Source organism: Kryptolebias marmoratus, linkage group LG24, assembly GCF_001649575.2.
Source record: "Kryptolebias marmoratus isolate JLee-2015 linkage group LG24, ASM164957v2, whole genome shotgun sequence".
NCBI lineage: Eukaryota > Metazoa > Chordata > Actinopteri > Cyprinodontiformes > Rivulidae > Kryptolebias > Kryptolebias marmoratus.
Window position 1 is genome coordinate 12,501,510 of NC_051453.1, and position 25,249 is coordinate 12,526,758.

Consider the following 25,249-nt stretch of genomic DNA (forward strand, 5'->3'; position numbering starts at 1 on the left):
TGCCTTGTTCATGCCTTGTTCATGCCTTGTTCATGCCTGATCTCGACCCTTGCCTGTTTTTTGACCACCGACTTTTGCCTGCTCCTTGCCTGATACTTCTTTGGACTCTGATCTCTCGGTACCGACTTCGCTACGCTCACCTGGACCTCGCTCTTTGGATTTTCCCTCTCTGGATTTGGCTTCGGACTTCTGACCCTCTGGTAACGACACCTCGCCTGCACCTGGACTTTCCCTCTCGCCTCAGCCCCTTTCAGACAAGCCTGTCTGCAACTAGTAACCAAGCCAAGAACTTACCTGTTCCGGTTCCAGTCCACGAGTGTCCTGTTTAGTCACAGGTCCCGCTCCTGTCCAGTCCACAATAAAACTCTTAAAACTTCGTCATTGTGTTGCGAGTTTGAATCCTGTCAAGTCCTGCCTTGTCAGTTATCATAGAAAAACACTCGTGCTAGTTAGCATCTGTTGACCCTGATGATTTTAATTTTTACTTTATGATTTTTTTTTTTTTTTTGACTGGGCTTTATGACATTGCAATGAGCACCATTAATCCTAGCAGTGAGTTTTGTTTTTATTGACCAGTAACAAGTATTTATTTTTGCCTCCCACTTGCTCACATCATTGTGGAAAACAAAAGTCTGAGAATCAATACCGCCTTAACAAATATGAACAATTTTGGATTCAAAAAATCTTAAGTCAGGCACTGAAGAGGACACTGCTTAAAGCAAATCTTTGAACGCTGATAATGATGAAATCACTCCACAGAAATTTTATTATTCAATCAACAACAACATCTGTATGCACCTTGTCTTACACATCAACTTTTATTTCAACTTTTATTTCAAAGAATTTGAGTATTTAAGACTGAATAATCATGTTTTTAAGAACTATTTAAGCCAGAGACAAAATAAATCAACTGAACAACTTTCCTTGGATACAATCACAGTAACTTGTTTCTTGTTTTTATTGCTTATTTTTTGATGCAAATGCCTTTAAATAACTGCTGCTGTAACAAACATGTTACAATGAGGGCAGGGCTGATTTTTGGACATAATTGATGGCAATGTCACGAGGAGAACAAGCAGTAGAGATTATTTTCAGGAACAGAAGAGTTTACCCACTGAAGCTTCCAAACGGAGGAAAAAAAAAAAAAACAGCCTCTTTGCTCCATCTGTACATTTGTATCTGTTTTTTGAGGCTGTGTGAGCCAGTATTCAGGCTCTAGGGTGTTTCTGATGCCGTACTTGTGTGAACTGAAGTGATTTTTGACTTTTTGTTTCTAATTTAATATTGTTTAATTTCCCATAGAGTCCCACAATCTCTACTTATAAATTTAATCTCTTTGTTTTTATGCGTCTGAGATTTTATATGTACACATGGCTTAAATCTAATGGATTTGTGAGCACACAAAGTTATACTTATAACTACAGAGTATTTTATGCATGTGGTCAAAAGAAAAAAAAAAGAAAGTTGTCAGAATAAGTGTTCTGCTGATGGAGTAAAAAAAAAAAAATCACATTGAAAGGTTTTAAATGCAAATGAGACTCAACACAGGTAAACTGCGTGACTTGATTGTTTTATTGGTTTAGACGTCTGCATCAAGAAACAATGACTTTGATGAATTTGTCATTTTCAGTGACACACAAAATGTGTTCTCCTAAAATTAGTTTGAATCTAAAAATACACTGAAATCCATTCCAGACGGCTCAACTCGCCATCCAGCTCGTGATGAGTCGGCATGCCAAAAATCTGTAGGAAGTGAGAAAACGACTAAAAACACAGCCAATAACTTGAAAGACTGAGTATTCAGTTTCTTTGCTTTGTATGTAGCTCGGCTTCGAAACGTATCTGAACCGAAAAGTCAGTCATGACATAAAGACAACTGTTGACACAACACCTGCAAGCAACGAGGAAGAAGTCATGAGTACCGATACAACACAACCCCTCACTTAGCTTTGAAGAACAATCAACAACTAACACAAAAATATGTCAAGCTGTCTGTCGCAAGAATACAGAAAGGACCAGATGAAACAAAAAAATTTGTGTAATTTTTGTAGAAAATCGCAAGTAAAACAGAACTGGTGAAGGTAAAAACCTTGCATCTTTCAAAATAGTTTCTTTGGAGCATAGAAAAAGGATTTCCCAATAGAGGGGCTTCTCATCTTACTTACTGTGATTTACTGATTCAATGAAAAGCACAAAAAGCATCTGTACAACATGGTTTTCAAGGTTTTCGCCCAACAACAGCAATATTTTCTCACAAGCAGTGGAGCAGCGACAACTTCAAATCAGCCCTCCTCTCATGTTCTGTGAACTGGAGCCTCAGTACATTCACAAAACGCAGACTTTCCTCCAGGAGCTCCTCTGCTAACATCCAGTGCCTTTCCATCAGCTGGGAAGGAAATGCGGTGAAGCAGAGCAGCTGTCCCGAAGTCAGCCCGCTTGGTTAAACACAAAGATGAGAGGGAGGAGTTACAGCAAAGGTGCCTGAAGTTCAGGTAATGCATTTCATGTGAATTGATCCCCCAAGAAATTCGACTTTTTTTTTTTTTTTTTTGGCACGGATGCAACAGCTGTGACGCCTGAGGGCACAAGCCTCCTGTGTGCTTATTCACTGACCCACAGACAGCAGCTTCACTCTGCTGAGATTCTCCCGTCTGACATTCATGTTTTCTGCGTCTGACCACAATAAATATCCCAGAGGTTCATCAGGAGGAGAGTTCAGGGCCGTCAGAGCGTCTGGACCTGGACAGGAAACAGCAGAGATAGGTGCTCGGCGCCTCGGATCGGGAGTTTGTGCGTGGTGTAAAAGTGGACGGCCTCGGGAATGGTGTCAAACGGTGGGCTGTTCTGTCCCAGCACGTACTTCCCGTCCTTACATTGGGAGAACTTCATGTGCATGAAACCCTGACAGCTCCTGTGAAGGGAGGAAAAATAACAAACGTGATGAAGACGGAGACGGAAAATAAAAAAATGTGGGAGACACGAAACACCGCACAGCCTTCCACACAATTTGTCACAAGACACGGTGTGAGAGACAGCCTGGATTTATGTTCACTTCTTTTTATTTCACTCTGCTGTCGTGAATCTAACCAAACATTACAGAAAAAAAAACAAGGAAGGAAGAACATGATGGATGTGCGAATGGTGTAACAACACAAACTTCTTCTTGTGCTGCTCCCTTCCTTCAAGGGTTGCCACAGCGAGCAAACTCACACAAGAGATTTGGCAATTGTTTTACACCGGATGCCTTTCCTGCCTCAACCTGGGCTCGAACCTGCAGCCTCAGGATCACAGGACCGCAGCACTGACCACCGAGTTCCTGCAGCCCGGCGTAATAACAAAGACTGTGGACATAAAAGACAGATGCTTTGGACTTTGCTGAGCACATCACCTTCCCTTTAAGAGCCAGCCACCCATATAAGGAGTTCCCCTTTAAGAGCTAGCTCTGAGGGTGATGGATGTCTAATTATAGTAGCAAAGGAAAAGACTAGGGCTAAAATTGGTCAGTGTAATTATCATTGTTCAGCAGGCTAAGTTAAATCCTGCAAGAAAACCAAAAACCCTTGCTGTTACCACAAACAACCAAACAATACACAGCTTGACCCTGCGGATGTTTGGAGCATTACACAACTTAAGAGTCCAAAGTTTAATTTCAATCTGTCTGTTTGTTTTATACAATTCTCATCTTCTTTTTTTCCAAAACCTAAAACTGTTTGTCCTTAACACAAGCAGGTATAAATCTGGTGTGCCTGTCCAATTCAGCTGTAAGTTACTTTTCACTTAATCTCAACAACTGAGCCTTTTATCGTTAAAAAAAAAAAGAGTTTGAACTATGTAGGTTAAAATGGGGCTAAATTGGGTCTAAAAGTGAAAGTTTAGTATTTTTCTAAAACACTTTTATGTTTCAGTGTGTGTGAATATATCTGTATGAATGTGTATAAAAACTGTTGTTTGATGTTTTAAGTACTTAATAGAAAGCACGCTGGGTTTCATTGTGCATGAAATGCACTTGATAAAGTTCGATTTGATTTCAAACTAGTTTTAGACTTCAAATAGACAACTACATTTAGCTAAATTTGGCAAAAACAAATAGACAAGTCCTAAATAGGAATCAAATTCTGATTTCAGGCACTCCGACTACGAGCTCATTTGTTTCTGCATGTGTCGCAGATCATGTCACAGTTTGTAATTCATATATGTATTTTTTTCCTTCCTCTTTTTGCAAACACAAATTGAACTCCAGTTTTTACAAAGTCTTCGTTGGCTCTGATTGTCAGCACACAGCCTGTATGTTTTGAAGTTTAATAAAAATATCTTGGTTTTTTTTTTACATTTTTCATGTCAGTTATATGTCAAAGAAAATGTAGCTGCTCAGTATTAACCATTATTGTCTCCTGCTTCAATACAACTCAAAGAAGGGATTGTATTGTTTGACACACTGATGTCATAACGCAATATCAAGGATTGAAACGTTAGATGTTCAGTCAGTGTTTTGTGCTCTCCTGCATATTTGCATGATTTACAGATTTGAATTGCTTGAGTTGAGTATTTTCAGCTGTCTGTGTTGTATATAAGTTATTATAGGAACTAAACAACTTTGGCTAAATGCAGATTAAATCTAACCAGAGATATTAGGAGCTAAATGAAGGTAACAACTAGAATCATCAATGAAATCATGTCTAGTGCTTGGAGTAACCTTCACTTTGTTCCAACTGTTGTTTTCAGTCATGTGCAGTCTTGTGAGTGGCTCACATTTTCCAAGGACAGATAACATCAATGACAAAAAGCACAGCGACAGTGCATGTTTTACTGGCTGTAGCCACGTACAGTTTTCTCCGAAGGGTACATTGGCATCATCACAGACAAAACACCTCCCTAAAGACTAAACTACTGCTTTCAATCCTAGAAAGAGAAAACCTTTTTATTGCCATTTATTCCCCGTTTTACTTGATTCACTTGGAGCTAAAAACACTCTTTAGGCTTAACCAAGGTTATAGATCAACCAGGAAAAGATATATTATAGTCCAGATTACATTAACTGGATTACTTGTGAGTAAAATAAAACAGATAGAAGTAGCTCATCCGGCTAAAAGGCTTCTTAGTGCCATATGGGCAACGCAGGCAGTAAAAACAGAATATGATCTAAATGCTTTAATTACATATGCACCCCAGCTTCCAGAGACCTTTCAGAGCACTAAAGCAAATAATATGTAATTATTTGTTGGTGTACTTTGTTGTAAAAGACTGCATCTGTGCACCAGAGAGAGGAAAGGACACCGTCGGAAACTGCAAGCAGCATCATACTCTCAGAGTTTTGTAGGCTGATAGCTAAAGATAGCAAATGATTGAGAAGAACACAGAAAAAAAAATGCACAAACTGGACAATACAAAATATAATTTTTTATGGCTTAATGTGCTCAGCAGGTTTAGCTTCCTTATAGATCAAGGTGTGATTAAGTTTAAATTAAAAGAATAAACACACCTACTTACCAATAGTAATAATAAAAGGTAGTAGTCTCTAAAGCTTGTATTGGTACTGTGGCTTGTCTGTATTTGCTTGGCAAGCAAGTGTAAATTTACCCCTTTGGACCTCTTAACTAGGAGGAATGTTCCTGACAGTTGTATTAAGTATAAAATTCTTCAAGTATTTACCAGAATTGCCAATAAAGTGGATCACTATATTTATCATTAAAGGTGCAAGAAAGAGAAAAAAAAAAGTTCATTTTTCCTTTCCCATTAACATTTTCTTTGTTCTTCAACCAGACAGCATTCTTTTCTTGTGCTTTATATATATATAAAAATCTTCTTACGTCTACTTCCACCGTATAACTTCTTTTGGTGCAGGAACATGTTATTCCCATGCAAATTTGATAAAAAGCCAATAGGTCCTGGTTGTCAACTGGTAATCTACAAGCTACAAGTAGTAGCTTATATTTATAAGTTTTTATGTTTAAATATACTAAGGAACATACTGGTGGTGCTCCTCAGTATATTTCTGACCTGTTTAAAGTCTTACACATCTCCTTCGACCCTCAGGTCATCTAACCAGAGATTACTGGGAGATCTTCAGCCCGACTTAAAACCCTGGGGGGATTGAGCCTCTCAAACAGTCGCACCTCGACTGTGGATTGAGCTTCCTTCGTTTTTATGTTCTAACAACAGTGTTTCATCCTTTAAAAACTAAATTAGGACCTTTTTATACGTCCAACCAACTTTTACCGAATGTTTGTATAACATTATGTTGAAGGAAGTGTCACTATTAGTGTCTTTATTTTTCCTCGTTTATTAATTTATGGAGTTTGAATTGAAGGTTTCTAATTATATTTAAACACTAACTCTTCATTTCACTCAGTGCTAAGATATTTTTGTCAGGGAAAATGTGATCATTCTAATCAAGCAATGAAATAATGAATGAGATAAACAGATAACAGTGGGTGACTAAAAGGTTGCATGATGCAGGAACTTTGTGTTGCGTCTGCAGAGTGCACTATTACTCAGAGTGCCATTTGTGACACTTTTATAACCACATGTAATTAGAATTAAAAAGTTATCAGGCAAATCTGAGGCTAAAACCCAAGGTGAGTGCACTAGAAAGGCTGGTAATGAGCCTTATTGAACATCTGCTGAATGTAAGGTGAGGAAGGTCAAAAGAAGTCAAAGTATTCAAATTGTGATGAATGTGTATAGCTTTGGCTAATTATTTTACCTTTCATCATCTTCCTTTTTGTTTTGATTTTCAGGCTTCTCGTGCCTCCGTTGAGATTAGACTTTTTTAATGACATCACGTCCCAAAATCTCAGCAGTATTTCCGAGTCCACTTTTACTATTACTCCTAAACCTGTAACTTGTTAAGCTGCGGCTCATTTTAAAATTGTCTGATGACCTTTAAAAGAATGCAAGGTTAACAAATTTTCTTGATACATTGCCTTCTCTACACCTAATATCTCCCAGTTGGGAAACCGGTCCCAGCACTGACCTTGTTGCTTGGGCAAGTGTGTGTTTATGTGTGTCAAAAGCACTTTACTCATGTAAATGAGTACTGCATGAGCTTGTTTATATGTCAGCACAACACACTCCACTCCCCCCTTCCTCACTCCCCCTTCCTCCCTGCCTAATTCCTTTCTTGGGTGTCCTACAGAAGGTAATTCATATTCATTAGTGATTATGTGAAGGATGATATGTGCACTGAAGTGTGCTCTACCTGCCTGATTACCACTTAGAGGGCCCGCTGGGGCTAAGGAGGAGGGCCACAGAGGGAGAGGCCAAGGATGGTGAGAGGACAGACTAATGATGGGAGACTGGTGCGAGTCCAGCACAATGGATCATGATTGTAATTACAAGGGAGAGATTTGACCAGATAAGCAGTATTGTGCCCCGCATATGAGCATCAGGAGAGGAGTGAGTGTGGCAGTAATCTAAAGTGAAGGTGATGGGAGATGGGAGAGAGAAGAGCGACAGACAGATGGAGAGGTGTGGGGGAATACAATATGAGATGAGCAGCTTGAGCACTTTGACATGCACACACACTCTCAAGATGTTCAGCAGTTTGATTTTAAGAAGCTAGACTCTCTTGTCATCTTTTAAAGCAGTCTTGAGCGACATTTATTCAGGATTTATGAAGGTCTGTCTAAACTTTTCTGTGGAGTTTGGCAGATTTTTCCTTCATTTTCAAATTGTCTTTGATCATTTTATCACCCGCTGCAATGAAAAGCAGATGATCATGTAATTGCCTTTGTGTGTGTGCCCATTTGTCTGTCTGTTAGTAAAATATCTCATGAACCATTGGACAGATTTCAATAAAACTCTTAGAAATTATAATCATTGAAAGTACATCTTTAACAGATTACTTTTTGGAAACAAATCAATTCAAGATACCTGCCATAACTAATCAACCTTATCCAACTAAAAAAACGGTTACAACTCCATCAATTTTAGAGATATTGAGCTAAAATTTGGTGTGGTAGTAGCTGAGAGACATCCCTAACACGTGTGAATCTGAGGCATGCAAGGGAGCAGACAACACAATTCTTTTAAGAAATGCTAAGTCTTTTTTTTGGTTGCTTGCCTTTTAACTCTGATCTATGTATCGTACAGCCACATAATGGCTTCTAAACTCAATGGATGAATTGGTATTGTCGAGACATCAACTTAAAGAACCAACTTCAAATGGGATCTTTGGGCTTTTTATTACCAACTGCCTGTCAAAAAGGCACAATTTGTTCCAATTTCTTAAATAAATTTATAAAAAAAATCAAAGAAAACACCATCTGACATACATAAAATAGTACTTTAGCACCAATAATGTAATTCCCCAAAAGCTATTGGCTGAAAACTTGACATTCAATAGATGATCAACTGAGGGATCAGTCTCTCAGGTCTTTCCTGGAGTTTTTTTTTTTTCCTTTAAGATATGACCTTTCAATACTGGAGGTTTTTTTTTGGACTGGACTGAAAATGAATGAAAAAGCCAACAAAGTAAAAAAAAAAAAAACATTGTGGAAAGTCTGCAGAATGACAGATCAAGATCACTTTAAAAGATTACAAAAAAAGTTTAGCTTCTTGGTAGAAAAATATGAACAAATTAAAGGTTAATCAAACTCCTGCAGGGCGTGTCTCACCGTAAGGACAGCGTGTAGTCAGAGCGATTGGTCTGACTGTTCCTCACCAGGTAGCTGCACTCTTTACACAGCGTCAGCAGCGACTCCGCCTCCGAACGTGACAGTGAACCGTGGTACCAACTGCTGAAGCAAACACAACAAAAATAAAATATGACACAAGTGGAAATATGATCTGGAAACACAGCACAACACATATTTCTACTTCTTTTATTGCTGCAACTTAAAAACTTTAACTCAAAACAGCCTCAAGAGAGACCATAAGGGGGTAACAGAGCGTGATCGGTTCACAAAGATGTGTGTTTTTGTGTACAACACAGTGTGTGCCGCATTTGAATTTACATCTGTGCTTAAGATGTGTTGTGTGCATGAGTTTCATTACCAAAACAGCCCTTTATGTGAGGAGAGAACAGCACATAAATTACACCAATGATGTTTGAAATTAGGACCAAAGTAAATGTGTGCCTTGAAAGCTTTGACTTAATTAGTTATCACTCTAACCTTTCCCAACTCTGCTCGGCTGAAACACATAACAGCTTCATTTGAATATGTTCAAGCCTATAATAGATCAAAGCAGAGCAATAAAACTATACAGCTGTGTCCGCCCTCACTTATTCATGACCACTTTCCTACAAAAATTTGATAATTGTGCACATGTAAGCAATTCAAAAACATTTAGAGCCCACTATAACCAAATTTGCATGCATAAATTGTTGCATAACAACAGTTAGCGTGATGATTTGAATGCTTCAGACAAAACGCCTGGTTTAATCCTGCAAATCAAACGAAGTGCGGTCTGTTCTCCGATGCTGAAACTGGCACTGCCGGGTTTCTATGAGTTTATCATACATACACCTGCTTCTCCAGTGGCAGAGTGGGGTCCACTCTCTCCCCCATCATCGTGGGGATTTCGTGTGGCGTTCGAAACTTCATTCCCCCTCCTGCTAGCGGGCTGGACCTGGGCCCGGGAGGACGCAACCGATCTGTGGGCGATGACGAGCGGTCCCATTCTGCGCCGTCGAACTGCACTGTTGGCAGGCAGGGACAGAAAAAGTGAGTCATGTTATTTACACAGCAATATGACCAAAAGGGATTAAACTTCTCAGTCAGACCTTGGGTAAACAATTTATATCAGACTATTGCAAAACCTAAGAAGCAGTTGGAGAGGGGGGTGGGGGTGGGTGGGGATTACTAGGGGATAGGTCACACAGCAGGGAGAGCGGGTCATGGATCTGACAACAATATCGCCATTACAATCGCTGTCTTCAAATGAGCCTATTAGGGCAGACAGAAAAGAGGAAGTTACTGCTTTTGCTTTTATTTGGTTCATTTATTTCTGTCCAGTAGATATTTTGCTTTCCATTAATATACACTGAATTATTATTTATAATTTTTTTTGACTAAAAGTTGCAAAACTTTAAGCTTTATTAAAACATTAGCACTGTAAGTAATTTAAAATCAACACAGCAGACGTCATCATTACAGGAAGCTACGAGGAATGAGGTAAGAAATGAGTTTTCTAAACCCCGTATCCTCACATCCAACAGTTGCTAAAGGCAGGGACAGATGCAGGTGCTGCAGATGCGAGCGACTGGGGGGTAGAGCAGATGTCGAACAACAGGGTCACAGAGGTTTGGACAACTGCATGTGTTTGTGTTTGGGCAGATAATGGAAGGCAATGAGGGCGGAGGGGTGCAGAATGTTCAGGGTGAGAGGTCACCTTGCACTCTGACGGGGGGCTGCTCCTCCAGCTGACCCACCGGGGCAGGCCAGGGCAACTCCGACAACTCCCTGATTTCTAATAAGAGCACAGGGGAGCGGGGAGGAGGCGAGACAAAAAAAAAAAAAAAAGCAGCAAGAGAACAGCAGATGGGCTTTTACTGCGTTAAACCAAATCGAAGTAGGTGAGAGAAGAGGTGATGATGAAGACGTGAGACTCTAGCTGGAGGGGGAGGAGGATTTCTATTGTCAGGTGGAGAAATCGAGCAAGACGTGAGAAAGAGGGAAGAGATGGAAGCAAGGGAAGCCCCACTGCGAGTGGAAGTAAGAGGCGGTACAGTTTGTGTGGAGATGACATGCATGTGGTGTCAGGAAATGTAGTTAACTATACCTCCCGTCATGAGGAGAGGCAATATAATCTAAATCCTGTCCCTTTGCCTCTACAGCCTTAGTGTTACAGACTCACTATTTACAGTAATAAATCATGGGAGATAAGACTAAAGAAAAAAAAAATATATATATAAAAGGAGAAGTCAGAGGCTGAGTTATTTATAGTAATCTAAACTTTACACCTTAAGAAACTATCTCTTAGCAGTAGATGCAACAAAAACAACTTTAGATGTAATGCCACCCACAAAAAAGCATGGTAGAAGAAATGAAATGTGTAAGAGAATAAATATTACTTCCTTCAGTGTCCTACCTGCAGTTGGAAAGTAACAAAAAGGTGCACTGGGAGGCAGAACTGAAAATAGCTCATTATATACCGTGGCTGACTACTGAACAGCCATTACCACCACCTTACATGCACACACATGAACAGAGGTACATTATGCATTGGTGCCAGTATCACAATGTAAATTCAGCCTCCTGTTCTCTGCAAAAACCGGATTACAAAACAAATAAAAGGAAAAGAGGGGTGACATCCTAATGAGCCGACAAATCCAAAGACCCCCCAGGCCGGCGACATCAAAGGCCATTTGAATGGGCGTTTGGAGAAAGACCCAGGCTGTACATACATGCTTCTCCCCATTCCCTGGTTAATTATTGAGCAGGCAGACACACTCTGCCACTTTCTCTGGCTCTCTGTGAATTATTGATGCATGGCGCAGTACAATGGCCCCATCTGGAGCAACCGCACCTCCGCCGATGCCAGGATTAAAGTGTGGCCTGGCACTGCTCAATGGGAGACATGCAGGCAAACACAGATCCACACACATACACGTGTGTGCAAAAACTCTGTAGAGGACCCCCCCCCCCCAAAAAAAAGAAAAAACAGCAGCACTGCCTATTTCCGCTGCCTGTCAGCTCACCACCATAACACATTTCACACCTCTAATTCTCAAACACAACTGTGAGAGAGATGTGTGGCGAGAGATTTAAACGAGAAGGACAGAAGAGCAAGTGTAGAATTACAGGAAGGAAGAATGGCTCAGAGGAGACAGCAAAGACATTTTATTGCCAATTAAAAAAAAAGTGCTCAGCCGTCAGGGTTAGGGATGAGCTCCAAGTATTGGTGTGCAGCAGTTAGAAGAGACTTTCTTTTAAAAATCAAGATTTATTTGTTGTTGTATTTATTTTGTATGGCAGTTCCAACCATTTACACAACAATTTGTCCAAGATTATTTATTTTAGAACTTTACTTTTTCTTGATTTGCTTCACATGAGTTTAAAGAACAACTTTGAGACTGACTGCGGTGTCTGAATAGACAATTTAAACAATGCCATTGTTTCTTTAGTTGTGTCATTGTCAGTTTTCTGGATGAACATGCAATGAGTTGGAACAAGGCAAACTCAAAAAAATCTGGCAAATTCTTTGGAAATTGTGTTATCTGCAGAACAAGACATTATGTACTTGGAAGGACAATAACAGTTATATAAAGCATGAATATTAATGGCTCAAGAATAGAGCTTTTTAGCTGATGCCAAGCTTAACTGGACGTAATCAGCAAAAACGATGGTTTGAATTCTCTCTGGTTATTTTCACAAATACACGGAAGTTCCAGACATTTCCTAAAGATGACATTTTTTAAAGTAAGCTGAACTTGCTTAAGTTTTATTCAGATAGTACAAAGATATAAGAAGAGGTGAGAAGTGAACAAGCAATCCAGAGATTCTGGGAACCGATGAGGAACAAATTAGTAATATCAAAAATGTCTGCTACTTTATGGTCTTTTCTGTTCAAATGTAGGTTTTAATGTCACACTTTGCCAAAACAAACATAAAACAACAAAGAAAAGTCGAATATCTAACAAAGACTGGACAGAAAATAAAGCAGGATATAAGGGAATGTAAAACTGTCTACATGTATTTACATGTTATTGATAATGAGCTTTTTTTAGAACAACCTGTAATTTAGGTGTCTCCATACAGGCCTTATACCTGTTCCTTGTCCCAGTTTGTCCACCTTGTGCATCTGCATGCATACATTAGCATACATTTGGTTTGTGTCCTGGGAGTTTAGCTCCTTGTAAACAGGAAATTATAATTATTTCCATCCAGATGGTTATCAAAATATCTTCTAAAAAATCACTTCAAACCAGAAGTGTTTTTTAGCAAGAGTAATAATGCAGATTCGTTGATTTTTCCAAATGTGACCCAAGTTTCCCTATCTGAGGTTCAAATTGAACCAGTGACCGGCTTGTCTTCTGCAGAAAACACTCACGCACACTCACACAAAACTTGTCTGTAACCTCACTTTGATTACAAAGCGTGAGTGCCAAGCACACACATGCAAATCACACACTCGGATCTTGTCACTCACTCGCTGGCAGGGAACATCTGGCTCATTCAGGTCTAATGAGAACCTGTGGCTCTGTCATCCACAGAAGACAGTTTGCTTTGATTCTTTATTACCATGCAATGCATTTAATGGTTTCTGGAAAAAAAAGGCAACTAAACATATGTCCAAAAAAATGTATCCACTCTTAAGCAAATAGGGTTTTCCTTCCATTTGACGAAACAGGTGACAGCAATCGGCAGTGGTATGCCAAGATTTTTTTGGCCCCTGGGGTCTCAACTACCTGCTAACAATTAGCAGAAATTATCCGAGGGGGGGTAGGGAACATCCAGTCTGGGGTTTTCTTTGTGTTGCACAAAATACGACATTGCAGGTGATGGATAGCTGACTTTTCAGACACAGCAGCTGTTTTTTTGTGTTGCTTTGTTTTGGTTTGTTTGTCTGCATAATTATAAAAAAGTAGACAAAGGCCTTGAAACAACTACATTAGGTTGATTAATGACATTTTTCCCCACACAGCCCTGGCATCAAGTATTTACTGTGCACACAAAAGCCTACTGACAATTACAGAAAAAAAAACAACACATGCAATCACGTCTGCTCCTTTAATTCTGTGTAACCCCACAGTCTTAATTTCAAATTAATTTCAAAGCCCCATACATGCCTTCTCAATCTTTTCTATCTGCGTTATTTTCTCCAAGATTTATTCCTCTGTGGATTTATGGTCCTCTTTCCTTCTTTCCCACTGCTGAATATCCATTTTCCCCCCCATCACTCCCTCACCTACCTCCCGTCTAAGTAAAGCATTTTTTTCTCATTCTGTTTTCTCGAATCTCATCTTTCTTACCCTGCTCTACTTCTATCATCTCTTTATGATCTCTGCCATACTGAACAGCGAGGATGAAACACAAAGGACATGGCTTCCATTAATGTCAGCAAAGGTTTCGAGATGAAATTGGGGTAAAGAAAAAGATCACAAAAAAAAAAGAACGGGCAAAAAAAAAAAAAAAGAGACGAAAAGAGGAGAAAAAAAGGAGGTGAAAAGAGTAAAAGCGAGTCCTTGCTGTGTCAGTAAGGAGCTGGTTGATAGATGACAGCCATGAAACGAAGCATATTTTTTCGCCATCACTTTCTATTGGTTTTTATATGCAACACTACATAAAGAGCCCACTGTCTGAGAAGGCTGTCCTCCCAGTCTTATTAACAATTAATGAAACAACTTGTCCAACAAACAGTTGCTTTTAATGCCAAGCCAATGTACAAACATAATGCTCTCAGTTTATTTGATTTGTTTATGCCACCATGTTATAGATTACATTTCACTTTTGCCTGTAAGGTGATGAGCAAGATGCATTCCTTTGCGGAGCTCTAGTTTTTATTTAAAGGTGCACTGGTGCTATTGCTGCTTAGCAATAATTAGACATAATGTAAGGAGCTTCACAGCTTCTCAGCACTCTTGCTTTTCTGAATTACATTTAAGGGTTGCCATTTTTTTGTTGTTACTACTAATCGAAATAATTGTACTCGCTTACAAAAAAAAAGAGCAGCCCACAGTAGCTCTTTTGTGCCCAAAATAATATGTGTAATTTTACTCTAACGACTTAACGTTTATGTTTTCTATAAAAGTGAAATCACTACATGTAAAGTTTTCCACTTATTTAGTAAATGCAAGTCTCCATTTACACATTTATACAGTCAACCATGAAACCAGGACCTGCTGAGGCACAGCTCAGGGTTGAACTTAAAGCTACAAGAAAGGAAGCCTCCTACTCCATAAATGAACACCTTCAAAGCTCACTGAAGTCTGCAACTGACTAGAGCAGAAAATATTCCTCTCAAAATAATAAACTCCTTGTCGAAATACTTTAGGAGTCTGGTCAAGAGTTCAAATAAATGTTTGTTATATGTACATTTTCCAACCTATAAAACTGCAGAATCTAATCCAATGTGTAGCTATGGTAAAACCCAACAATAAATTAAAACTCATAAATTAGTTTCTTTCAAATATTTTTTATATCTGTTCAAAGAAATCACTGCAAAGCCAAATTTTTGGTGCAACAAAGGTTTTGATTTTATCTTAATGTATTTTTCGTACCACAAGAGTGTGTGTCTAAACCTGTTAAAGTCTTGTTGCCTCAGCCTTGCTTTTAGGAGGCATACGTTCATCATACTGCGGAGCTTCTAAGAATAGCTCCAGCCTTTTGCTGTTGCCTAATGAGCAGCTGCACTGAAACAAGTGGAGGATAAGTACTTTGCTCAATGGCAAAATAACAGTAATTGCTAGGGGTGGAAATGTTATTCATTCACCTTTTTCCAGCCAGATTTCCAGCTGGTTCGCGGCTCTCTTATGCGCTTCACTCCACCAACCTTCACACAGCCGATGTGGACACCAAATAGCTCAAAGCTTTTGTTGTGGGCTATAAAACTTAAAAAAACGTAAAACACCCACTTATCTGTTCATTAAGTGTGGCCATCGGAGCTCTAATAAGTCTGTGTCTCTCATTAGCTCACTAATAACGCAGAATGGCTGCAGGGCCAATCTCTCAATGCCGGACTCTGCATTAAATTGTGGGGAATTAATGACTGATGTAATTTGAGCGAGTAGGTGTGACTGGTGACACATTTCCTTTGTAATTAAAACCTTTCTGGACTGAGAAATGTCCGTCAAGTCTCAACACTCAGGCACAGGTGGGATCATTCCTGCAGAATTGTTGGGAATGGACTCTGATTATGAATAGGCTTATTTTTGATACTATTCGAAAAAATACAACCATTCAATCTCCATCCAGACGATTACATTTAAGCGTGGATAAGCTGTGAAAATTACAATCAGAGAAACCCTGTAGAGAAGTTATAGCTTGAATGAAGCACATAAATCCTCCCCCACACACACACACCTTTCATTTGCACCAACATGCACACACCTGATTTTCACCCTTGAATTAGGTGTCTGTTCATAATCAGAACTGAAAAAAAAAACCAACAAGTTGGAAATCTACAGATGTGTGCATGTGCCTGAGAGTACGTGTTGATGAGGGGCTGCTGGCAGAATTGTGACGTGCCCCCACCAACCCCCATTTGCCCCCTGTGGCAGGTTATCTGAGCGAGTGTGTCACATCAACGGGGAGTGGAGCACACGAGGGGACAGCTCTGTCACCACTGCAGCGTTAGTGTGTTCATGTATTAGTAGATGACTGATTGCGCCCTCCTACCCATGGCCCTGAATCCCCCTGGTTCTCTGTCTGTCTCACCTCGCCACAGTCCCTGACCATTAATACTCGCCGTCGAAGCACTGGGCATCCACAAACATCCAATGAGCTGACACCAAACATACCGTAACCTTGGGTGACATTCCTTTTTTTTTTTTTTTTTATTTCCCCCTGGCTCACTTTCCGAGGCAGCCTCTCGTCCTCATCCCTTTGTTCCTTCTTTCAATCTCTTCCATCAACCTGTTCCTCTGCTCAGTCCTTCCCATCTCTCCCCTCCCTCGCATGTGGGCCGTGCCTAGCAACGACGAGAGGGGTCTGGGAATACGGATTTAAATGCGAGAACGGAAAATACTGTTTGTGTGTTTACACTTCAGTGGCTTGGTGTGCCCAGGCAGACAGCAAGCCAGCTCAAAGTGCTGACTCCGAATGGAGAAAAAAAAAAAACAATAAAAAAACAAAGGGTCAGCCAACTCGGGCTGCACAAGCGTTTTTCCTACACTTCATGCTCCAATGGTGCTGTAAGCAGTACCCTTGTAGGGCTGCACATGTCACAAAGAGACACGGGAAAACATACAGCAGGAATGAGAGCAAAGTAGGTAAGAGATGATATTAGGTTTTAAATTAACAGCTGTGGCTACAGCTTGATTTCAAATTGTCTCCACTCTCCAATAGGTTACGGTTGCTCCTCTTCAGGTCAGGGGGATTGGAGCGTAAATACGATGAGAATGGATTTCTGTGTGTATGTGAGTGTATTCACCACACAATGGCGTCCCGACCATGACTTTCCTATTAACACCGGATCAGTCACACACATGTAGGCATGTAATTAACTGAGAGGAGGGAAGATGGATTTGGGGAGGTTGGTGAGAACGAGCCACGTTTGATTTATTATCCCATCACCTTGACCTCGGTGACACGAAGATGCAGCTCAATTAAGTCAACTTGGCCTAGCGTGCTTTACACCAATCCTCCTCCTAAATGACTTATCAGCCCTGTTCCGTTTCTCCTATTTTCACTTCACTTTCTCTTTCTAATTATACTCAATTTTCGGAGCGCAGTGTGAAGAGCTCGGATATGCAGCGCAACAGCAAGAAAAAAAAAAAAAATCATACACAATGTCAATTGAAACTGCTACAACTACCCTGATCACAAAACCTTTTTTTTCTAGTCAGTTCCGATGATCATCTCAAAGCTTACTGCAACTGCTGTCTGTCACATGCCTGAGAGCAGGAAATCAATAATCACCAGAAGGTGTTCAAATCTAGAAAGAGAGATATGTGTCATTTGAGCTCAGAATGTGAAGGTCGCAGCACTCTATTTCCAGTTAAAAAGGCTGTGAGGATGTAATGATGGAGGGGGGAAGGCAGATACTTTTTTTTAAAGGTCAAGACAGTTAGATTATTTTTTTCACCTTGTAGTATAAGCAACCAAGGCTGTCTGTGTGCTCGTAAGAGGGCCCTGACCTTTAAAATGGCTCATTTTGAACCTACTCTTAAAACACCTTCAATGATTCCATGGAGTGATTCCCTTCAGAAAATATATTTTTCTGAGATACCATTCAATTTAGGCTCAACACCTGAAGGCTTTAAAGTGCTCTTGTCTGTAGTTGGCAGGGATTTACTGTTTTGCTCAAAGACGCTTTGATACAATGGAGGATTGCCAATAATATGTGGAGCTTTTGTGAGCAAAAGATAGTATTGATTAAGCTTCACAGCATGAAACTAGATGAATCAAGAGCAAGGGAAACTAGGGAAACCATGCATAAAGAATGGTTTAGATAAGGTTGTCATTGACCACCTTTTTGAAATCAGCTGCTCAAAAATAATAATAAAAATTAGCGTTTAAAGACTAGATTGATGGGGAAAGGAACAGTTTTGGTTATGAACTCCTCATCCAAGCTCATTCATTATCTTGTTTTATCAAGTGTCAGAGTGCTTTAATAATTTTATTAGTCTACCTGCAAATGCCTTGGAGATGTGGTCCTTCTTCCATTCCCAGGGTTGGTCGTATTCATCGGCGGGCCTCTCATCATCTTGTGGCAGTCTGCTGCTCTCCTTGCCCTCCTCGTGAGGTTCTCCATACCCGTAGCCCAGGCGCTGTCCTCGCTCATCTTCATAGGGAGTGTCGTAGAGCTGCACGCCTCCTCGCGACCGCCCTCCTCCGGGGGCACGCTGCAGTTCTGTTGGAACATCATATGCGGAATTTACACATGTGCAAATCACGCACAGGAACACACGTATGCGAGCATACACTCATAAATACACATCTCTGGTGTGTGACCAGACCTTGATAAAATTACTAGATTTTTAGGAATGAAACAAATGATGCTTGCACAGCTTGCAGTAGGCTAAGAAACTCATGGAATGGGGTTTTTAAAAGGCCTTGGGTGAGATGCTGAGAGACAAAACAGTAGACATGCCACCTCCCCCCCTCCAACCTGCATGCCAGCAGCAATCCAGCAAGGCTCCCAGCGGCATTCGTGATTCCTTGTTAACATTTTCATCAAATTCTCAGTGGGTTCCAACCAACGAATGGTTCTCAGCACTTGCGTCTGTTCAGTGGAGTCAAATATGGTCATGAAATAGAAGAGTTTAGGATTATTTAGGCGCAAACAGCTCAGAAGCCTTAAAATGTTTCAGCAGTGGTCTCTGAGCTGCAGCAACACCTATCAGCTGTTGTTTGATATGATGACCTCAAAATGTACTTTTTTATACTAATAAAAAAAAAAAAGTGAAGGAGATGGATACATCTTTTACGTTCAGGTCCCAAAAAAGAGACCGTATTCACATGAGACAGGAACAGCACTTAATGAAAGGTTCACTGGCGACAAGCGGAGAAAAAGTTTAACCTTCACATGACACACCGCTGGTTTTGAGTGGCCCTGCTATCACCATGGTGACCAGGGGGAGAGACCCTGAGGGAGAGAGAGGCCAAGAGGGGAGGCAAAAAGGAGGAAAGGAAGTGGAAGGATCAGGAGCAAAAAGAGAAAGAACAGGAAAGTATGGCGTAAACGAGGGGAGGAGAAAGCCAATGAAAGGCAGAGAGATTGAAGTAGGCAGGAATGGGATTGTGGTCTGTCAGCATTTGATGTTAAGTCATAAAGACAGAAGCACAGCAGGGCTGAATCCTGCTCTACCTGCGCTGGGAGCTTGCGGTGTCACGGCAGCTCGCAGACAGAGAAGATGAAGGTCGGGAGATAAAAACGAGATTTGAGGAAATAAAATGATAGATTCAAAGGAAACATTATAGAGGAAAACACAGGCGGGGGGTGGGAGAATGGGGTTGTATGTAAAATACAATTTGACAGAGACTGAAGACTGAGTGAAAAGATGACAGCGAAAGCTGGGGAGGGTTTAGGAATGCTGATGTGTGTCAGCAGGGGGACCAGCCTTTTATCCACAAGAGCTAAACTCAAAAAAATCGTGACAATAAAGTTAAACATCTGCTATAAAAATGTTTCGCAATTCTTAAAAAGCACATACTAAATGCGCCTTTTCAGAACCGTCTTTGTGAGTCATAATTATTCCAGTCTCACAATGGGCTGCTGCTTAAATTTAATGAACAAAACCAGACCATGATAGACAGACAGACAGACAAAGGCAGGCCGATATACAGCTTCAGAGTGACAGGCTCAATTCAAAGTCAATATAAAAAACTCTGACAATGCTTCGTCTAATGTGACGCCATCACCACTGTGAATCTAATCTCTCCAATGGCTCCATCCAGCTGCAGCAGCAACAAAACATTTTCACTGAGGCGCCACAGTTTGGGGACGAGAAAAGGGATGCTCCGTTCATTTATTCCCAATATCATGAACTTTCTTTCACTACCAAAAGGGCAGCATGACTGACATCGATGAGAGGACAGAATATACTGTAGACTTTACTAAAGGACACATTAAAAAGACAGCGACTCCCCTTGGGGCAGGAGAGAGTCCTCGAGATGAGGAGAGATGTGGAAATGGAGGAAGAGGAGGGGGCAACCCTTTACACTAAATGACTGAGACAGACCAGGGAGAGAGAGATGATTGGTGGTGGTGGTGGTGGTGGTAGTGGTCCAGACAAAGATGTTATTGGAGGAAAGAGAAATAGAAAATGATGGCTGTGACATGTGTGACATGGGAGCAAATTATAAGGGCAGAGAGGAGGCCAACACTGGTCAGTGAATAAACACTTCTAGATGTAGATATCTCAGCTCTGAACTAAAACCCCAAGGAGTGGACTGTCACAGCATTTTCAGGTAATCTGTTCACTGAAAAAAAATACAAGAATAATTTTAAACTATAGCACGTTCAGGTCAGCTTCTTCAATATTCTCTGAAGACAGAAAGGCATGACTATAAAAAGAACGAATTAAAGAAAGATCAAATTATTTTGTGATGCTCATCAGAAGACCTGCTGACACAGCAGAGACCAGTTACATTACTTCATAACACACATCTATATTTTATTCATGATTCAATGTACCTGAACTCCAATAAAATATCTGACTTTCACAGAGGAGGTCTGAATTTAACTCGATCCACTTAATCTCAGCTATTCTAACCACTTAATCCTCATGTTATTGAGACATTTTTAAATATATGTTTAACGAGGACGTCTGGAATGTAAGAATCTGATCAAATTATGGCAATAAAAATTTAGTGAGCAATTCTGATCCAATAAAAGTATTGTCAGATTCTGCAAATCTTTCATTACAATCTTCTATTTGTCTTTTCTGTTGGTTGCATATATATATATATATATATATATATATATATATTATAGTATTATATATATATTCTAGTGTTTTGTGCACAAGCCTGGCTCTGAAAATGTGAAAATGACTGACACTACTACTCTAGACAATCATTAATGCTCATGCACAGGCATGCCATGTCCTGAAAACCGTTCTAAAACATTTCCTTCATTATTTTTAATGGCTAGGTTTTTTTTTTCAACAGCAGATCCACAAGATGGTTCTGCCATTCAGGGTAAGAAACTCTGCCGAACTGTTCACAGAGATTGGTTTTGTTGCGTTGATGAACCCGATCAGGGTCATGACATTTTAACCAAAGCGACATCACAAATCCAGTAACATAAAAAGTGCTGCAAAACGATTCCAGCAAAAATACTACATCTTAACCAACTCTTACGTTCAAACACCTAAAAATCCTCCCAACAACAAGCTACTCCACCTTTAGAAACCCACTTACCTGTTATGACCCTTTGGGCTTCGTATGGTTCCATGTAGCCGTTATTCTCACAGGGAACAGGTCCGAGATCTGGATCTGCTCGGTGGTTTAATCGAGCGTCAAATGGGTCCGAATAATCTGTGTCCCCTGCCAGTGGAGCTGATGGCACCACCTAAAGGACAGAAACACAAACCTACTCATGTAGTGGGCATGTTTTCAACTAGGAAGGCAACTTAAACCAGAGCAGAAAAAAGCTGTAATAAGTACAAATTGTTCTAAAAATTTACTTTTGCAGACAAATATGTAATATGAAGTAGAATTTCCATTGGGTTATAATTACTTTATCCAGATTAGTCTGCAAGTTAGGAGTATTCCACAAATAAGCATTTGTTGGCAGATTTAAAAAAAGAAAAAAAAAAGAAATATTTTACACCTCTGCATTGTACATTAGAGTACCATAAAATGTGTATGCAGTATTTAGTCACTGCTCAAAACTTTTGATGGAACTGCTCTTTGTCAAAGAAATCTGCAGTGAAGAATTCACCCTGACTGACAGTGACTTGTTTTTTTTTTGTTGTTTTTTTTTGAGGTGTGGACGGAGATAAAAAGAGGGAGATATCTGGTAGGTAGCATTTGTTCTTCCATGCAAGCACAGGAGGAAAACAGTGGTCATCTGGCACAGAGACAGTCACAAAGGCAACCATATGGTCCCACAAACACATGCATATACCATCACATGGGGCTGAATCTGGAAACATGTATCCCCTTTGTCTGTACTCTTCCCTCGCAAAGCCAGTCACTGAAGAAAGGCCCGCTCCCTAAAAAGCCTGCTGAACACGCCCACGCCTTTGCAAAAAGTTACATCCTAAATCTCCTGCTGATTCTCTAACAGGTTATCTATTGATGCACGGGAATCTTATGTTAATTAGAAAGTTCCCACAGACCATGGGAAATTAATGAGTGCAAAAGGAAAGCAGGGCAGAGAGGGGAGTTATTGACTTCGGTAAGGCTACGACTTCAATCCACTTTGAGACTTTTATATGTTTGAGGGTTTATGGATTCGGCTGCTATGATGAAAATCCGGAGATCCCCCCCCCTAACTTAATCAGCAGGTCTGAGCTGAGCTAATATGTAGATGATGTCCTTGTAAAGTCTTTGCTTCTGCTTTATCCGCCATACTATTTGTTCTCAGTAGCATACGGTTTTTGACTGCACAATGTGGAGTGTAGAAGTAGAAAGAAACACTACAGTTCTGGTGATACAAACAGCACCAACAGTATAAATTACACCTCCTTGTGACATACCAGCACGGGGGAAAATGAATGGGGCCCTCCAACATGTGCCCATGCGAGGGTCCCTCTCTCAGCTTGCAAAACCAAACCCCATTTATTATTTATAGATGGACATAAACCCAAGGGACTGTGTCCAACTCAACGGTCTGCTCAAGCCATCCATTTTCTCCCCCCACTCCATTTATAAATTTATGTGGTGTGTAGGATGTGATGTGATTTATGTAAACTATACACTTTTTCTGACACACATTACCGGTCAGCTGCTAATAGAGTTTCATCAATAAACCTGTCACAGAGATGGAAATGAGATTCGAGAAGCAGGAGTGTTCGATTCCCTGTGGCTGGCTTCTCTTTATCACTCCAGCCCACTCCACTTAACGAGAGAAATATCTTATTTGATATCATCTCCTTTGTTCTCCATGCACCTATAAAGAAAAAGCTCTTACGGGCTCTTGTTGGTCTTCCAACGAGATGGCACTGAGGAGAATCTTGGTGCGCCCCAGTTCTTGGGAGTCCACCTTGATCAGTCTGTGCTTAGGGGACTTCGCATCCACGCTCGAGGACTTCATGGGAGACCCGTAAACTGGTGTGGCGGGGTCAAAAGTCCCAGACTCCCCCCTGGACCTACTGTCCACGTCCTCGTAGGGATCTTCGAAGTCGAGGTCCCTCTGGAGCCGGTACGCTTTGAGGATCTCGCTCTCCGTGTAGTCTGGCGTGGGAGGCTGCGGGGGAACCTTCCTGCCAAAGCTCAGGTAGTCCTTCAGCCACTTGGCCATTGCAACAGGATTTCTTGGGGTGAGGAGAGGGCAAAAGGCTGCAAACAGGGGGATCAGAAAGGGACAGATATATGGTTATGGCTTGGTCTTATTTCTAATGAAGCTGCAAGAGATTTGGACTGGATCCGAGACAGATCAAAGATTAAAAAGCAGTGTTTTAATTTCCAAATCAACCACATTAATCCACAGGTCATTTCTCTACCATAACTTCTGAGCAGGATTAGTTTGCTAATCATAGATCCCCCGTGCGTGAACTTCTGCATGCTCCCATGTAACATTAACCAACAGAGACAGCTGGGTTTTACGCGCTCCTTTTGTTTCCGTCACACAGCAATAAAATCTGCCAACTGGACTTTGCCCGAAGGCTTCCATTACAATTCACACCCCTGCAATAAAAGTCCAATGTTAGCACGGGGTGTCAAAGTCAATGCAAAGACGGAAAGAGAATAGTAAAGTCATGTGGAATCAGCCTAACCTTTCTTTACAACTTTTTTATTTTGTTTTACAAAGAGGGACATACTTAAGGGGGCTTGCTTAAATGATTTGTTTATATGGGTCGAAAAAAGCTAATGTTTCAATTTAAAAAGACACAAACAAACAAACAAAAAAACAGTGGATTTAAGCACCACGGAGCTGCTGCGCTCCGAGCGCACGCAGCCACTCACCAAACCGATTCCTCCGGTCACTTTGAACGAAAAATTCCGCGTTTCTTCGTGTTGCAGCCAAAAAAACGAAACAGAGAAGTGGGTAAATGTCGTTGTTTAATTAAAAAACACAGAAAATCTGTATTCCTTCCTGAGCGCACCAGAGTTCCTCCCCCTCCTCCTCCTCCAACGGTGGAGTGAAAATGTGCGAGCGAGGAGAGCGACAACAGCTCCGAGAGAAAACACAACTCGGCCGAGCGATTAAAGGGGAGGCGCTTCGTTTCCCCGGAGGAATATCCCCCCCTCCAGCTCCCATTCGCAATCAGCCGAGCGTTCATCCATTCACATGTCTGCACATCAAACAGGACGCAACAAGAAACCAAAAACCTCCTCCAAAAAAACCCCCAAAAACACACAAAAGGCGCAAGCGGAGAAGTCAGCTCGCAGGAGCAGCACGCTTCAGAGATGTACATTATTTATTTGCATGACATCACAGGAGAGTTTCTTCTTGTTTCAGCCTCAGTCGCTGTCATTCTGAATTATCTTAGCCTTCAAGGGAAACTCTGAAAGAGCTCAGAGCAGAACAATCATTCAACAAGATCCAAACACAGACCTGTTCAATCTAATTTTTCTTTTTTATTCTTCTTCTTAAAGACAATTTCTGAGTTGTTTGATCCCTCTCTGCCCTCTGTGAGTGTGTGTCATCCTCTCACAGATGTCACATTACCCTCTGTCCAGCCTGGTAAATTGGATTGTATGCTACACTGAGTAAGGCCCATCTAAGTCTGTTAAAAGACCATAAATGTCCTTTTTTTTTCTTCTTTACGACTCTTGTGAGCTCACTTTCTCCCAGGGGGGTGGGTAACTGGATGAGGTCATCGAGCTCGAATCCAACCCCACCATCATAACCGCCAACGTGATCCCATCCAGACCTTTACATCCTCTCCACCATGCCTGCTCCATGTGTTCACCAAGCCCCGAAGGAGGAGATGCAGAAACTACAGTCCAAAGGTGTTTCTGGAGGAGATGCCCGGGAAATGACAGACTGTGGCGGTAAAATGTCTCTGCGGTCCAGCTTTTGTGGTTCA

At 40.9% G+C, this 25,249-nt stretch overlaps 1 protein-coding gene across 4 annotated transcripts; it reads right to left on the minus strand.

The window, feature by feature from the left end:
* Positions 1 to 1,554: 1,554 nt before the first annotated feature.
* On the minus strand, positions 1,555 to 24,404 carry shdb (Src homology 2 domain containing transforming protein D, b). 4 transcript variants are annotated; one of them, XM_037974305.1, is made up of 8 exons: positions 24,183 to 24,404; positions 23,188 to 23,555; positions 21,471 to 21,621; positions 18,235 to 18,456; positions 10,333 to 10,410; positions 9,466 to 9,640; positions 8,616 to 8,735; positions 1,555 to 2,911 (listed from the first exon to the last, which is right to left on the minus strand). In XM_037974305.1, the coding sequence occupies exons 2-8, from the start codon at positions 23,515 to 23,517 to the stop codon at positions 2,725 to 2,727; spliced, it is 1,263 nt and encodes a 420-aa protein (XP_037830233.1). In that variant the 5' UTR covers positions 23,518 to 23,555; positions 24,183 to 24,404; the 3' UTR covers positions 1,555 to 2,724. The 4 variants fall into 4 exon arrangements, with proteins under 4 accessions (XP_037830233.1, XP_037830232.1, XP_017262927.1 ...); XM_037974304.1 differs by having other exon boundaries at positions 8,616 to 8,738; XM_017407438.3 differs by lacking the exon at positions 10,333 to 10,410 and having other exon boundaries at positions 8,616 to 8,738; positions 24,183 to 24,400.
* Positions 24,405 to 25,249: the final 845 nt, after the last annotated feature.

Bases quoted from the DNA above. Each gene is read 5' to 3' on its own strand.
- shdb (XM_037974304.1), bottom strand. From the start codon at position 23,517: ATGGCCAAGTGGCTGAAGGACTACCTGAGCTTTGGCAGGAAGGTTCCC. The intron at 10,411-18,234 runs GTAGACTAATAA...TGCTCTTATTAG, and splicing joins CATCTCCAAGGCATTTGCAG to AAATCAGGGAGTTGTCGGAG. The intron at 9,641-10,332 runs GTGACCTCTCAC...GCCTGCCAACAG, and splicing joins GCCCCCCGTCAGAGTGCAAG to TGCAGTTCGACGGCGCAGAA.